The 15,366-nt window shown below is 35.6% G+C and overlaps 1 protein-coding gene and 1 pseudogene across 1 annotated transcript; one reads left to right on the plus strand and one right to left on the minus strand.

Moving 5' to 3' along the window:
- Positions 1–5,711: 5,711 nt before the first annotated feature.
- On the minus strand, positions 5,712–6,556 carry LOC132167065 (glycine-rich protein). Its single transcript, XM_059577959.2, has one exon. The coding sequence runs from the start codon at positions 6,432–6,434 to the stop codon at positions 5,904–5,906; it is 531 nt and encodes a 176-aa protein (XP_059433942.2). The 5' UTR covers positions 6,435–6,556; the 3' UTR covers positions 5,712–5,903.
- Positions 6,557–11,627: 5,071 nt separating this feature from the next.
- On the plus strand, positions 11,628–14,199 carry LOC148587704 (protein FAR1-RELATED SEQUENCE 5-like; annotated as a pseudogene).
- The last annotated feature ends 1,167 nt before the right edge of the window (positions 14,200–15,366 follow it).

Genomic DNA, 15,366 nt, shown 5'->3' on the forward strand with positions numbered 1-15,366 from the left:
GGACGGTGATAATTAGGGAAAGCGGAGACTTTCAACTTACTGAGATTCCGGGCATTAATCGTGATTATTAATAAGGAAAATTAAAAATTACGCCATTTCAAAAATGTTTACTGGGTTTCTAAACTTTCTAGAAGTGAATTAATTGTTGGTAAAACTTTTACGTATCCCTTCCTCCTTAATAGAAAATTTACACCACGTAAACAATATCTCTACTACGTACCATCCCAGAGAAGTCATGTAGGTCGACACGTTATACCTACCTACCACCCACCCACGTCAAATTTCAATGTATCATGAACTTTGAGTTCCATCTTCAACTTTCTTTTGCTTTTTCTTTTTTCTTTTGCTTTTTTTGTTGTATTTTTTGATAATTTTATTATTTATTAGGATCCAATTTGAATTTGATACAAGTGGTAGATAGGAAATGTGATGGAAGATGCTTTCACGTGGCAATTGAGACGACCCGACAAAGATGCTTTTATATGGCAACTAGTTGCCTGGACGGAAAATGTGATGGAAAATTAAAGTGATTTATAAAGTTATGAAATGTGAGGCAATAATTCATTTTTAATTTTATATAAACTTAGGCGTAGTCTCTAGCCGATTGAAGGACGGAGGTAATGTTGTTAAATATGAGTAATTTTATAAGTTCCTTTTGTGTCTTTTAAAAAATGATGCTGCTTTTAAAATTATCATTTGATCAAAATATAATAATAATCAATTACAAGCTCAATGATGATTTTAAGAGCCACATATCCTTAGAAGTATAGAGGCCTGTAACTAGTTATATAGCGTTAAAAAAAAATAAAAAAAAATAAAGTAATTTTTTTCTTTTCCCAAATAATAATATGCCGACATCTTCAGAAAGGGAAGGCGGGGACTGGGAAGGGTGGTAAAAAGCACAAAATCTTCTTAGACTAACGGAGATAAAAAAAAACAAAGCAGGGGGAAGAAGATGGGGGGGGGCTACTTTCTTCTACCAAGATCGATCTTGTCGGCCAAATCAAAGTTGAAGGAGATAAAATAAATAATAAATAATAAATAAGAAAAAGAAAGTGCATGCATCTTTGTTTTTGATTTTTGAAATTTTTTTTTTAAAAAAAAAATCTAAAACATGGTCATTATATATAATCATTGCTATTTGGTAGCTCTAAGTATTGTCGGGTTATTTTGATTATGGTATTAATCATAGATTATCACGGATTTATAAAGTTGATGATACAGTAGGGAGGTCGTACAAGCCATTTGGGTTTAAAAATGGTAGACATTGCTCTTGTGCCCTTGGGGGAAGAGAATGATACCACCCACCATGTTGGGATCTTACGCATGAACATGTGGTTTGCCTCCGGGGAATTACGGGAATAATATTGCGTACTTCCAAGAAGCCCATATGCTAAGCACCATATGCTTCTGATCACAAAGTAACATATACTTGGTACGATCACCTGAAAAATGAGAGAAAAACTCACCCAAAAAAGAAAACGTTTAAAGAGAAAAATGACTCTTTTTAATGCGAGAGATGCTCCTGAATATGACTGTTACTTGATGCTTCTCACGTGACGTGACAAGATAAAATTATTTGATTAATAGTATAGTTATTTTGTATGCAGTCATAGTTATTCTCCGAAACGAAACTGGGAAATGGCTGGTATAGGCCATGGCCCCTATCAATACAAGAAAAAAAAAATTAAGGAAAAATTTTTTTTTTCTTGCTTATTGGCCTCTACCCACTAAAATTTTTGGCCTTTAGTTCCTATTCATATCAAAGTCTAACTCCGTCCTTGGTTATTCTCCATTTATATCCCCAACACTGAGCATCGATACGTGGTGGTGGTTAAGAAAAAGATTAGCTAGGTTGCAATGTTGTAAGAGAGATAATTTGACATAATATTAAGGTAATTAACAAGGAAGGTGCCTCTCTCGAGGTGAAGTCCCAGTCCAAGTTGATTTTAAGACAATGTCACCGAATGAAAACAATTATACTTTTTGACGTTAGATGTTCAAATACTTTCAACCACTTTGGACTAGCGAGCTAGCTAGCTAGAGAGTTACCCCAAGGAAAAGGAAGAATAGAGTGTCCCATAATTCCTCCTCCTTTTCAACCCCTTGAAACTTTGAAACTGGACGTACAGTGTGAGGCTGTGGAACTTCAATGTGCATGTGTCACCACTTACCACAACACGTTGAAATCCCGTCCCTCAGCTTACCAATTTGGAAACGCAAACAGAAATTCACATGACAACCGGAGAATCGACACTTTGGGGATATTCAAATGAAACGTGCATGATTTTTTTTCTTTATTTTTTTCTTATTGAATAAACGTGAATGCATGATTGAATATTGATAGGCAATAACTCAGAAACCAAAAAAAAAAAAAAAAAAAAAATCACTTCAACCTTGGGTTTTTAATCTTAAATGGTAAAAAATATACATGTGGGGTTTACAAACATTAGAGACTAAAATAAAATAAAAAGACGCCACAAGTAATGTTAGAATCCATATTTTTAATTCACAACTATCTCATAATATTAATATGGTAGCCCCAATCAATCATTGGATCAAAAATCTAATGATTAGTTAGAGCGGTCACTTCATCATTGTGAGATAGCTGTAACATTAATGAAAAGAGTAATCATTGTTAAAAGAAAGAAAAATATAATTCAAAGAGATAGATAAAGTTGTCACGCCAATATTATAAGATAATTGTGAAATAAAAATATAGTTTTTAGCATTTCTCATAATTTAAATGATTTTTTAAAAAGAAAATATGAGATGGAGAGAGCAAAATGAGTTTAGCACGCATTCTCTTCTTGAACTTATTAGATGGTTGACAATATACCAAGGAAGAGTTCCATAATTAATTAACTCCAAACTAGCACAGGGCAGTAGCAGGAACGTGAAATAGAGATGTATGCCCCAGGAATGTATATTGTAATCACGATGACAAAGAACTGGTAAGAAGGCTCACAGCAAACAATTTAGAACAGGAACATGTACTGCAAGTCAATTTATGTAGGTGAGAAAAGTAGACGAAAAAATTGAATGATGTGCACCCATAAACAGAGGTTCATGAACCAAACCAAATCTGTCGTCACTCGGATCTATGTGGGGGCACAATAGGATGCTTACAAAACATACATATCTACGCTAATATATAATTAGAGTCTAATAATTACAATTAAGGATGTTCCCTGAGCTCAAAATGCTGTATATATATAGGTCATATATATATATATAATTAGGTTCGTGTCAGCTGACTCAGCTCATCAACATCAAATCATAGAGGACTTCTAATATTTGGCACTTAACTTAGAATTAGTTGCTTCTTGTGGGCTCCAAGAGGGGGACCTAAATGCAACTTGAAAACTTATTTGATAAGAAATATATAATTAAAGCACCAACATGGAATTTGTTATGTTGTGTCTGTTCTTCGACAACAGTTCGAAAGTCCGTGCCGACAATCTGGTCGTTCTACACGTTAGCTCAATCATCTGAAATTTCCACTCTATTTTATTAATTTGTTTATGAATTCAACAGTGGTTGCTTGATGGATAATTGAAAGGGATAGGGATATCAAAATGCAGCTACTGAGATAAGATGATTTATATTCAGTTTTTCAATTAACCAATTATATATAGAAGAAACATATGTACACACGCAAACAAGATCCTATAAGCAGATCTCTATGAAGATTTTGTGATTTCAAATCAATAGAAGCCCTTGAGAATTCGAACTCAATAGATTCATGCCAATGTTACTGTTGATTGGTTCAATGGATTCCAAGTCAATACAGATACCACTGAGGTGTTTGCCTAAGTCTCAAACAGTACCAAATAAAACCTAATCACATTCCGACTGGATCATGTCAAAGTAGGAAAGTTTGGCTTTATAGTTGCATTGTGATGTAATTATAAATACTATCCTTCAGTACAAAATGCATCAGAAATGCTGTGAGATCTATCAAAACACACTTGGCACCTCCAGCATTTTTCATGAAACAGGCCAGTGGATATGTGCAAGTGCAACCAAATTTTACAGCGCATAAGCCTATAGAACAAAATAAACATCCCTGCAGTCACACCCTGATGCAGATATAGCATAACAAGGAATCATATAGTTTCCCTATTTGCTTTAAAGAAGAAAAACATGCAACAGAGGCATCCCTGATTAAAGATGAAGATACCAGATTCGTAAAACATCACGAGGTTAACAGGCATATGCAACCTGCAATCTCACGAGATCTGAAAAAGTAACTCAGAAAAAGCAACAAAGCCTCTACAATAAAATTGTATGAAAAGATGGGCGAAAATGACTATACCTGACTCCTGATCATAGGGTTACTGTGAATTGGATACCAACTAGCATTAATTGCATACACTGATCATCTTGGAAAGCAAATAGAGTGAAACTTACATACTATATTTGCCCCACAATAATGCTTAACTTCCTGATATGTCTAAAATGCTTAACCAAACCAACTAACATGTAAGGCAGGATGTGTGCTATCACTCCAAATCAACTAGATTGAAAAAGCTTGTCCAACCATTAAGGTCAACAAGAACCCCACCTTTATAATATTATTAAATAAGGAAAATATTTAGGTCAACAAAACCAAGATGGTAATCTAGGAATAAACGATAGTTACTAAGGTTTCATTTGTTTCGACGTAAAATGTTGTCAGCTGAAAACATTCTATAGGAAAACTACTGATTTTTCGAAGTCTGGCTATTACCTTGCTGTTTGGTTAGCACTGAAAATATGTTCTGCTGGTGAGGGTGGCACCAGCATGAGTTGGTGCAGACGGGAGAGGAGATGGTGTATTGGGTGTGCCATGGTATGGGTGTTTGTCAGTTTTAAAGAGAGGAGCAATGGACAAAATGTTTTACGCCTTCAAAAATATGTAATACATTTATGAAAAACAATGGGGTCTTTTTTGATTGACCGAAAATGTTTTACGGTTGAACACCGTGGAATGCTAAAAATATTTTACGGAAAACGTTTTACGTCGAAACAAAAGAACTCTTCTCTCTCGCTCTCTTTCTCTCACACACACACACACACTCACATACACATAAGAGTTGACAATAAAGATGATTTTTCAAACATCTAGCATCAACCAGAACCTACATAAATAAGAGACAAGAACCTGCTCCAACTACATACACTGTTCAGATACATGCATAGCACATATCCAAACCATTCTACTACCCATGAGAATATGGCAACAACCAGTATCACAAAACTTTTTAGAAACAACCATTCTATCAAAAAAAAAAAAATTATTACAAAAAGCAACCTTGTCCCACAATGAGACTTCAGATAGAAATAACCATTATCATAAAATGAGTATAAACTATTCTAAGAAAGCAATTCTAATAATATATTGAAACAAACTACTTTTGCAGACAATGTAAGTTGAATAGCCATCAACGAGGGGAGCTGCAAGAGATAAATATGGCATCGCAAAGCCGACTCCATATTAGGAATCACTATCGTAAACATAACAGCTCTCGATTACCTCCAAGCTCTAAAAACTCAGTTTTTGCGTGACATGGCTGCATTATGCGGTAATCACATAATATTCAGTCAAAATATATCCCCACAAAATTACATCACAATGCTCCCACGTTAATAGAAACCTCAAATTATTTCCGTATGCCAATCCATTTCATGAGCCACAACAAGCTGAATGATCAATTAGCAAAGGAACAAGTCTGAAAATCAATCATATATAATTATAACGGACCAAGTATTATTCACCAATTTATAGACAATGAGATTATATACAATATATACGAAGACCGCAAGTTCAGAATAGCCCCATCAAATACATTATACATCAATGACCCCCAAATTGTCCACCTATTTATACGTCGAGCATTTAGAAGCGAAGCGATACCGTGTTAGCAAATCGATGACAACCTCATCGGAACCTTCTCTCTCTCGGCGTCTCCGATCCCATCCGCTACGATCCGAACGATCTTCTTGAACGCGAAGTGCACGCAATTCGAGAGCGCGATCCAGTAGATCACCTCGTAGACGAAATCGAAAGCGGGATCAGAGGACGATGACGACGAATCCCAATAATGCCCTCCGAATCCACCGAAATTCCATCCTCTGCCCCCGCCGGCGCCTCCGCCAAACGGACCGTCGCCTCCGTCGCCAAAAAAGCCGTCGTCTTCTTCGCCGTCCTCGGAATCGCCGCTAAAAGATATCCGCCGTGTGCGACGCTTTTTCCGAAGGAGAGTCCGGCGAGCGGTCCGAGAGTAGTTCGATTTGACCGGCGGAGGAGCGAGAGCGTCGACGGCGAAGAGAACGGCGGAGATCGAGACGTGGCTGTTGTTGTTGTTGTGGCGACGAAGAAGGAATTTGGCGAGCCCTAGGCCTTGCGTGGTGGCCAAATTTACTGTGTCGGCGATGAGAGAGACGTCCATGATGATAAATTCGTCGAATTGAGAAACGAAATCGAGAATCGGTTGCAAATCGAAGAGCAAGGGTTTGGAATTTATTTTCCCGGGAAATGAGGGAAAATAGAAGAGACGGTGGGAAAAGCCACGTTTGGGAATACAAATTTCAAAGGCAACGTGTTATTCTTGCTTAAGAGTGGCTCAGGTAAAAGACACCGACACTACGTAAGGTCAAATTGGAAAATTCAATGGTAATGGGCAACAAACACGAAGGGGAAATTGGAACATTCAATGGTAATGGTCAACAAACATGAAGTTGAAATTGATTTAAGTGCATGTTTGAGATTGTTTTTGAGAAATAGAAAAAAAATGGCTCAGGTAAAAGACACCGACACTACATAAGGTCAAATTGGAAAATTCAATAGTAATGGTCAACAAACACGAAGGAGAAATTAGAAAATTCAATGGTAATGGTCAACAAACACAAGTTGAAATTGATTTAAGAGCATGTTTGAGATTGCATTTGATAAATAGAGTTTTAAAGTTAAAAAGAGTTTTTGGGTAAAAGTTTCATTTTTAAGCTTTTTAGACCCTTAAAAGCGATTTTAATTTTTTTACCAAACGAGTAATTTTTTTGTCAAATGGGTTTTTTAAGCGTTAAAAGCACTTTTAAAATTTTCAAGCACAATCTCAAACATGCTCTAAATTAATGTTTATCATTTTTACCAGGAAATAAAGCTTTTAGATTAATGCTATCCTTGCATTGTTTACTGTTTTAAAAACATGTTTTTTTGAAAGCTATTTCCAAAAGAAGAAATCAGAAATCAGAGAATGAGTTGAGCCAGTTTCAGGAAACAGATTATGTTTTCATGTACAGTGATCAAAACACAATGAATTGAACAAGAATTATCCCGTATTTGTGTCATTGTGTGGGAGGAAGAAAGACACTAGGAGAAAATGGAATCAAACTCTACCTACCTACCAACTAAGCATTAAGAGTGAAGAAATTTCTATGCAGTACTAAAGAAATTTAAAAGAACGGAGGTCCGCCTACAAGTTAAATGTGCCATCAAAACATGAATCAGAAGAGGGATACAAATTTCTTTTAAACTGTTTTTGCTTTAACTTACTATAATCAATGTCAAGTGTCATTTATGTTTAAATTTCTCAAAAATTAATATTTGGCTTCTTAAGTTAGTAGAATTACAATAAATTACTATTAATAATTGTAGCACTTCAGATTTTGAAAGTCTTATTTTAGAGATATTAATTTGATGCTATGATTATATTAATATTCATATTAGGCAATGATGTTAATTCTTGAGAAATTTATGATATTGTATGAATGGTAATTGGAGATTGGTAGGTAGAATAGTATAGGGTAGGTAGAATAGTAAATGGTAGGTATAATAGTATTTGGTAGGTGAAATAGTAAATGAATGGTAGAATTGTAAATGAAAGGCGGAATAGTATTTGGTTTTTTTTCCTATAAATAGAGCTCTTCCCCTTCACAATTTTCACCACTCATATCCTCTCTTCCACATATTATTCCTTCTTCCGTTTTCTACTCGGTCTTTCTTCTTTCTGAAAGTGTTTACACGAAACAGAGAGAGAAAGGGCGAGACAAAGCGTTGCAAGAAAGAAAGAACACGAGAGATAACGGACTTGAAAAATTAGTTTGAAAGATATACTAGTGGTGTTAGTCAGATTGGAGCAACTAGATCATTCAGACCACTTTTTAGCTTCAGTCTAGATGTAAGTAAATTCACTACCCCTTCTAAAATTACTTCATGTCATGCTATTTATTTATTCTTGTATCAAACTGTAAATGATTATTTTATTTACCTGTCATGGATATATGTTGCATGCATGAAGCATTTCTAAAAGAATTATCTAGAAAGTTTCTATTTCTTTAAACGCTTTCTAAGTACAACAAGTTTACATTTGAAAAGGTTTTCATTTTTTAGAAAAGAAAGTTGAGAAATGATAATGATTATAAGGAAGAGAAAAATGATGATAAACCCTCCTACATGTTGCCCTAAGATGCATCAGAAGAAGTACAAAGAAAAGTACAAGAGATGAGATAAATGTTTATGAAATGAGGGCACATGTATGGAGGAGAGTATTTTTGGCCCCAAGATAAGTAAGAATGAGAGGAGTTCGGTACCGATACTCGGATGGAGGCGAAACCACTGAAGGAGGCTATGCCAGAAGGTGGTATTCCATCAACATGACCGTTGAGTGCACCAAGAAAAGAGTTAATTGACGGTCGGGCATGACTGAGGCCACAGTTCAGTGCCATGGTCACAAGGATCCGCAACCCTCATACACATGGATAATAGTGTACATGGGCCCTAATATGAGAAAATGATAATATGATTTTCAACGATGATATACTATAATGATTTACAACAATGATATACTATGATAATTTTCAATGATGATATACTATGATGATTTACAATGATGATTTATAATGATGCATTATGATGATGATTTATAACGATGATCTATTACTAGATGTAATAGTACGTATATGCTACGGGAGATGCAACCATACATACATGTATTATTATGGCTGGATGTATATTTATTTGTGAAAACGATTTTCAAAACTGAGAACAAGGAGTGAAACTATTTATGGTTGTGGATTTTACTTGCTGGGCCCCTTTTGGGCTCATTAAGTTTTATTTCTTGTTTTCAGGTAAAAAGGACGCTGGAATAGGAGGCCGGAATGGGGGCGGGAATAATTATTAATTTTCAAAGTCTTTTCATATTAGTTATTGTAATAATATGATGTTCTGCACTAAAGTTTAATGTTTCCTAATTTCGCTTGTAATAAAATCTCTTGAAAAATGTTTTATACATTGATCGTATCCTTTAAAATCAAGTACTCTGATAGACCTTATAGATCTTTGCAAAAGTTTTGTTGTAAAAGAAGGAAAGTGGCAAACTCAGTCTTAACGGGCTGGGAATGTTACAATAATATTAAAGAATGAAGAATAATACAGCCCCAACTTGAAGCCAACTTTTTTCTTATTTTTTAATTTAAAAAAATAAAAAATTTAAAAATTTTCTAAAGCAATCATTTTTATTTTGGTCCTTCTTTTACTTAGTATTTTTTTAAAAAAATAAAAAGTGTATTTTTATTCATAATAATGACCAATTTTTTAAAAAAATAGTCATTATTATGAAGAAAAATACACTTTTTATTTTTTTTAAAAAAATACCAAATAAAAGAAGGACAAAAATAAAAATTATTGCTTTAGAAACTTTTTTAATTGATGAGATATGACGCTACAGAGTGAGGCCCATTTCGACTATGTGCTTGTGTTTGCGTTCGACAGACCCATTTTGTTCGTGGGTGTGAGGGCATGCTAAACAATGATGGATGCCATGTGAGGCAAAAAGATCGCAGAGTTTTTGAAATTCGTCACCGCCATCGATTTGAATGGATTTAATTTTGTGGTCAAAAAGCCTTTCGACATAAGTCTAAAACTTAGGAAATATAGTAAAAACATCATATTTGCATTGGATTGGATATAACCAAGAAAATTTGCTAAAATGATCAACAAAAATAACATAATAACGAGCACCATTATTTGATAAAACAAGGGAAGGTCCCCAAACATCAGAAAAAGTTAATTATAAAGGAAAATGTGATGGGTGATTAGACATGGAAAAAGGAAGTTGGTGACTTTTGCCGTAGCGAGAGGCGGGGCAAAGTGGTAACTTCTTATTTGACGTGACGGGTAGGTGAAACTGAGACACAACTTGATGAAGTATTCGATCAGTAGGATGACCGAGACGCGCGTGCCAGTCGTGATGAGAAGCATGTTCACTGGAAAAAACACTAGGTGGTGCAGCTGATGTAGAAGGGGACCATTGATAAAGTCCATTCTTACTCGGGCATTTGTGTAGAATCTTCCCAGAGATGCAATCCTTAACAGAAAAACATGAAGGGTGAAATTTCATGAAAGCATTATTATCCAAAGTAAATTTTTGCACAGATAATATTTTTTTTTGTAATTTTTGGAACATGCAAAACATTACGTAAAATAAAATTGAGAGAGTAAAGAAGTGCCAATATTTTTGTTGGCTAAGCGAGTACCATTGCCCACTTGAATTTGATCGCAGCCATCATATTCTTTTGATTGAATATTCAATTGATTTGAATCAGAGGTGACGTGGTGAGAAGCACCAATGTCAGGATACCAAATTAGATCCTGAGATGATGTGGCCATTGCATTATAAGCTGTCATATTTGGGTTAGGGGCTTGATAGGCTTGGTTGAATTTATTGTAACAGGTGAGGGCCGAATGGCCCAATTTGCCACAAACCTGACATGTGGGTCTGGACCTTGAGGAGCCCATATGTGGGCTAGACCTTAAGGAGCCCATATGCTGATTGAGGCTATATTGAAAAGGGGAGGGACCCGAATGTCCTCCCTGACCTCTAGACGCAGAGGCATAAAATTGGTGAAGGCGCCCCAGTGGTCGTGGTCCTTGGCCGGAGGAGCGCTGGAAGGCTAAGTGATTGTCACGGCCACAGTGAAAACTTAGGCTTCGAGCTACGATGTTGGCTGTCAAAAAGGAGGAGTCTTCTTGATGATGTTTTGCAATCCGGGATTTGTGGGCAAGGAGATGCCCAAACAGTGTGTCAATGGAGAGGGGCTCCACACGAGTAGTTACAGAAGTGACAAATGGGTCGTATTCTGAACCCAAACCACCAAGGAGATAGGAGGTGAACTCAGTGTCACTGATTTGTTGTCCTGCAACAGCAAGAGTGGCGGTGGTATTCTTGATTTGGTGATAATAATTTGAAATGCTCAAATTGCCCTTCTTGGCATTGGTAAGTTGAAAACGAAGGGTCAAGACACAATCTTGAGATTCTGAGGTGAATGTTTGATCAAGCGTCTTCCATAGCTCCTGGACTGTTTCATAGCTGAGGACTTGAGGAGCATCTCGTCAGAGATGGTGGACATCAGCATACTGAGAACCAATTGATCTTCGTGGAGCCATCAAATGGTGTATGGGTTTTTGGAGATGGTGAGAGTGTCGCCAAGTGAGGTGGAGGCTTGCGGGCTGGGGTTATTTGTGCCGTCAATGAAACCATAAAGGTCGTGACCTCGGAGAAATGGTTCTACAAGGCCACGCCAGGTCATGAAGTTCCTTTGTGGAGCTTGGTGAAGGACTAGGCAAAGCTGGAAAGAGGAGCTACATGAGGGGTATTGATGGGAGTAGTGTTTTAGGTAGTTTCGGTGGAGGATGTTTTAGTGGAAGAAGGGGCTATTGGAGAAGAGTAGCAGGTGTTTGAGAAAAGGCTTTAGAAAAAAAAAAAAAAAAAAAAGACCACGCAAGTCGCTCGTTCAAGGCTTTGATACTATATAGGTTTTGATAATTCAATGTAATTGTTGTCTTATGTTTTCCATTATGCATGCTGAATTTATACACATTCTTTGGAGATATTTACAAAGGAAAATATTTTACAAAATAAATGACAAATAAAGATATTGCTTGGTTTTCCTCTTGTTGAGCACTAGCCGTTAGGCTGATTTGGTTTACTGTAATTGTGGGATTTTCTTTGCCTTATTTTGGATGTAGCCGTTGCTTGAGAATCCTTGTGAGGATTGTGGTCTTGTAGGTCACGTACTTGCCTTGTGGAGAATATGGATGTTGCTTTGGTTTCCATGTGAGGATTGGTGGAGTTAATAGTGTTTGTTCCATTAGGGACGTGGTATTTGAGTAAAGTGGTGCTTGAGCATAACCATCATGTAAGCCCAAGAAAAGTAAGGTTTTTAAGGTATTTTAAGAATATTAATGATGCTGCAAAAAGAAGGCTTGATCTTTATGATAGATCTGGAATACATTTAAATAAGAATTTTAACTCATTGGTTGTTGAAATTGGGGGAGGGGGGGTTGAGAATGTTCCCTTTGGGGAGAAAGATTGTCGAAATTTTATTGTCAAGGCAATAGAGTTTCGACTTGGCAAAGGAGGTAGTCAAGCACATTGTGATTATTTTAGAAGAATGTAAGACATGAATGATGGCTTCTATTATGTGATGGACATGGATGATGATGCTAGGTTGCGAAATGTGTTTTGGGCTGATGCACGAAGTAGGGCAGTATATGAATACTTTGAAGATGTCATTACATTTGACATGACCTACTTGACTAATAGGTATGACATGCCATTTGCTCCTTTCGTAGGAGTGAATCATCATGGTCAATCAATACTTTTTGGGGTAGGACTACTATCAAACGAGGATACCGACACATTTGTTTGGTTGTTTGAGTCGTGGTTGAAGTGCATGAGTTACCGAGCTCCAGGTGTAATTTTAACAGATCAGGCTTGGGCAATGAAAAATGTAATTGTGAGAGTTTTTTCAAGAATTTGACATAGATATTGTCTATGGCACATTATGAGAAAATTTCCTGAAAAGTTTGGTGCACATAATCGTTGCGATGACATTAAAAGTGCCTTAAATAAATGTGTGTATGATTCTTTCACTGTTGATGAATTTGAGGACAATTGTAAAATTTTAACTGAGAGCTACCAGCTTCATAATAACTCATGGTTGAATGGATTATATAGTAAACGAACTTTTTGGGTGCTAGCATATGTGAAAGGTACGTTTTGGGCGGGAATGACTACAACATAGCGGAGTGAAAGCATGAATGTCTTTTTTGATGGTTACATGCATTCACGAACCACACTAAAAGAATTTGTTGATCAGTTTGATAATGCTTTGAGGAAAATGATTGAGAATGAGACGCAATCTGATTTCTATTGTTTTAATCGCACAATTCCATGTGCAACCAATATGTCTTTCGAGAAGCAATTTCAAGATGTTTACACAAACGCAAAGTTCAAAGAAGTTCACGAACAATTTGCAGCAGATATGCATTGTAACAACTCTCTTCTTAAAAGTGAATGTGCAATTTCTACCTATTAAGTGGTTGAAACTTGTCAACCTCATAAAAATCACATGATCGACAAAACATTTATTGTTTTCTTCAATGAAGACGAATTTGAAGTGAAGTGCACTTATGCATTGTTTGAATTCAGAGGCATCCTATGCAAGCATTCTATTTCTGTTCTAGTGACAAAGAAAGTTACAATGTTGCCACTAAGGTATATTCTTGACAGATGGAGGAAGGATATCAAGTGAAAATATACTTTGATTAAGAGTAATTGTGATGTGTTTGTGAGTAGCTGTAGCGCCCAAAGATATGATAGAATGTTCAAGAAATTTGAAGAATTAGCATCGCTTACATTAGAAAGTGTGGAATATTCCATGGAAGTAATGAAAAATCTTAATATGTTAAATGAGAAATATCGTGCCTTAAAATCTAGAAATGTGTTTTCTCCCATTAAGATTAAAAGTGTAGGGAGACCACAGTTACTAAGAATGGTACCTGCTATAGAAAAAGTGTCCAAAAAATCACAAGGTAAGATGGTGCCTATTGTAAAGAAAGCATCCAACAAATCCCAATTAGGGAAGAAGTCATCAAGCAGCAAGAAGGGACAAAAAAAGAAAGTTCAAAATTTTTTTCTTTTTACTTGAAAATCAATCATTGCTTAACTGTAGACTTTACATAAATATTTATTAATTATAGAATTTCAAAGCAACGCAAGATGATGCCAACGCTTGCCAACCTTCATTGCCTCTTACAACTGGTGATAACACTTAGGTGATTTACTGAAATATGACGATTTGACATGTGTTTAATTTTGATTTTGCATTTATTTAAATTTGTTCATGTGTGCGTTAGGTAGATCTAATGAATGAGTTATCAAAATTAGTCATCCAACACAAATATGACGAAGCTTTTACTGTAGCCTTACGAATAAGTGATATGTCCATTGTATACTCGTTATGCTCTCAGGTTTACAAATTTATCATTATGTTATGTTACTTTATTGAAGTATACTCACTACAACCATTTCTTATTGACTTTTTTTTTTTTTTTGATCTACGATGTATCTTATCTATAGATCCTCTTTCTTTGAGCCAAGTAGTATTGATTTACCTTTTGCGGCATCTAACATACGGTATCAATAACAACACACCACAAAAATTTGGTTGGATGATAGACGTTGCTAATGCCATAATCCCAACAGACCCAATGATTGCAATGCATATGCGGCCAATCTTCAATGAAGTCTATGCCTTTTTCAACCATTAACAATACTTGCCTACGATTACTGGTGATGAACTCTCAAGAATTCGTTGTCAGCTGCATGTAATTTCTTCTAAGATCATGTAATATACCAATAACTGATTTGTAAGGCTGCAGCGAAAGCCATTCCTTTGATGTTGGTTGCATATTTTGTGTTTCCATGTAACTGTGAATGTTTAAATCATTTTGATGCAATATGCATCACAAATGTAGATGCTTAATTTAAAGCTCTTTTTGTGGTGCTGAATCTAAAGTTCTTTTTTTTTTTTTTTTTTTTTTTTTTTTTTTATAATATATATATATATATATATATATATATATATATATATATATATAAATAAAAAATAAAAAAAAAATAAAAAATTGGCAATGAACCTTGTCCTACTCTTCTGCTTGTAGCTACTAATATTTTGATGTCTAAACTACCAGTTGACTAAAAAAAGGTTAAACAAAAGTAATTTGGTTCTGTTAATATTCAAATGGCCTTAATAAGTAATTTGAAAGAGATTGTGACCCTAAAGTTACTATTATAGCCAGATCTTTACTGAAAGAACATATAGACTTAATTTCATCACATTCCATTTTGTAGAGAAATTAATTTGGGTTTCAATTATTCTATCAAACCAAAGATGGGATTTTAGGGACCCCTCGGTTAATGGCATAATTGTCTCACCCACATTAATTTGGGTGGAAGCTTTGGATCTCATACTTCAAAAACTCTCAAAAAAAAATTGGATCAGCTTGGCAGTGCCTTTTCAATAAAGGAATCGCCGATA

The sequence above is a fragment of the Corylus avellana genome, chromosome 2 (assembly GCF_965113065.1).
Source record: "Corylus avellana chromosome 2, dhCorAvel1.hap1.2, whole genome shotgun sequence".
NCBI classification, from domain to species: Eukaryota; Viridiplantae; Streptophyta; class Magnoliopsida; order Fagales; family Betulaceae; genus Corylus; species Corylus avellana.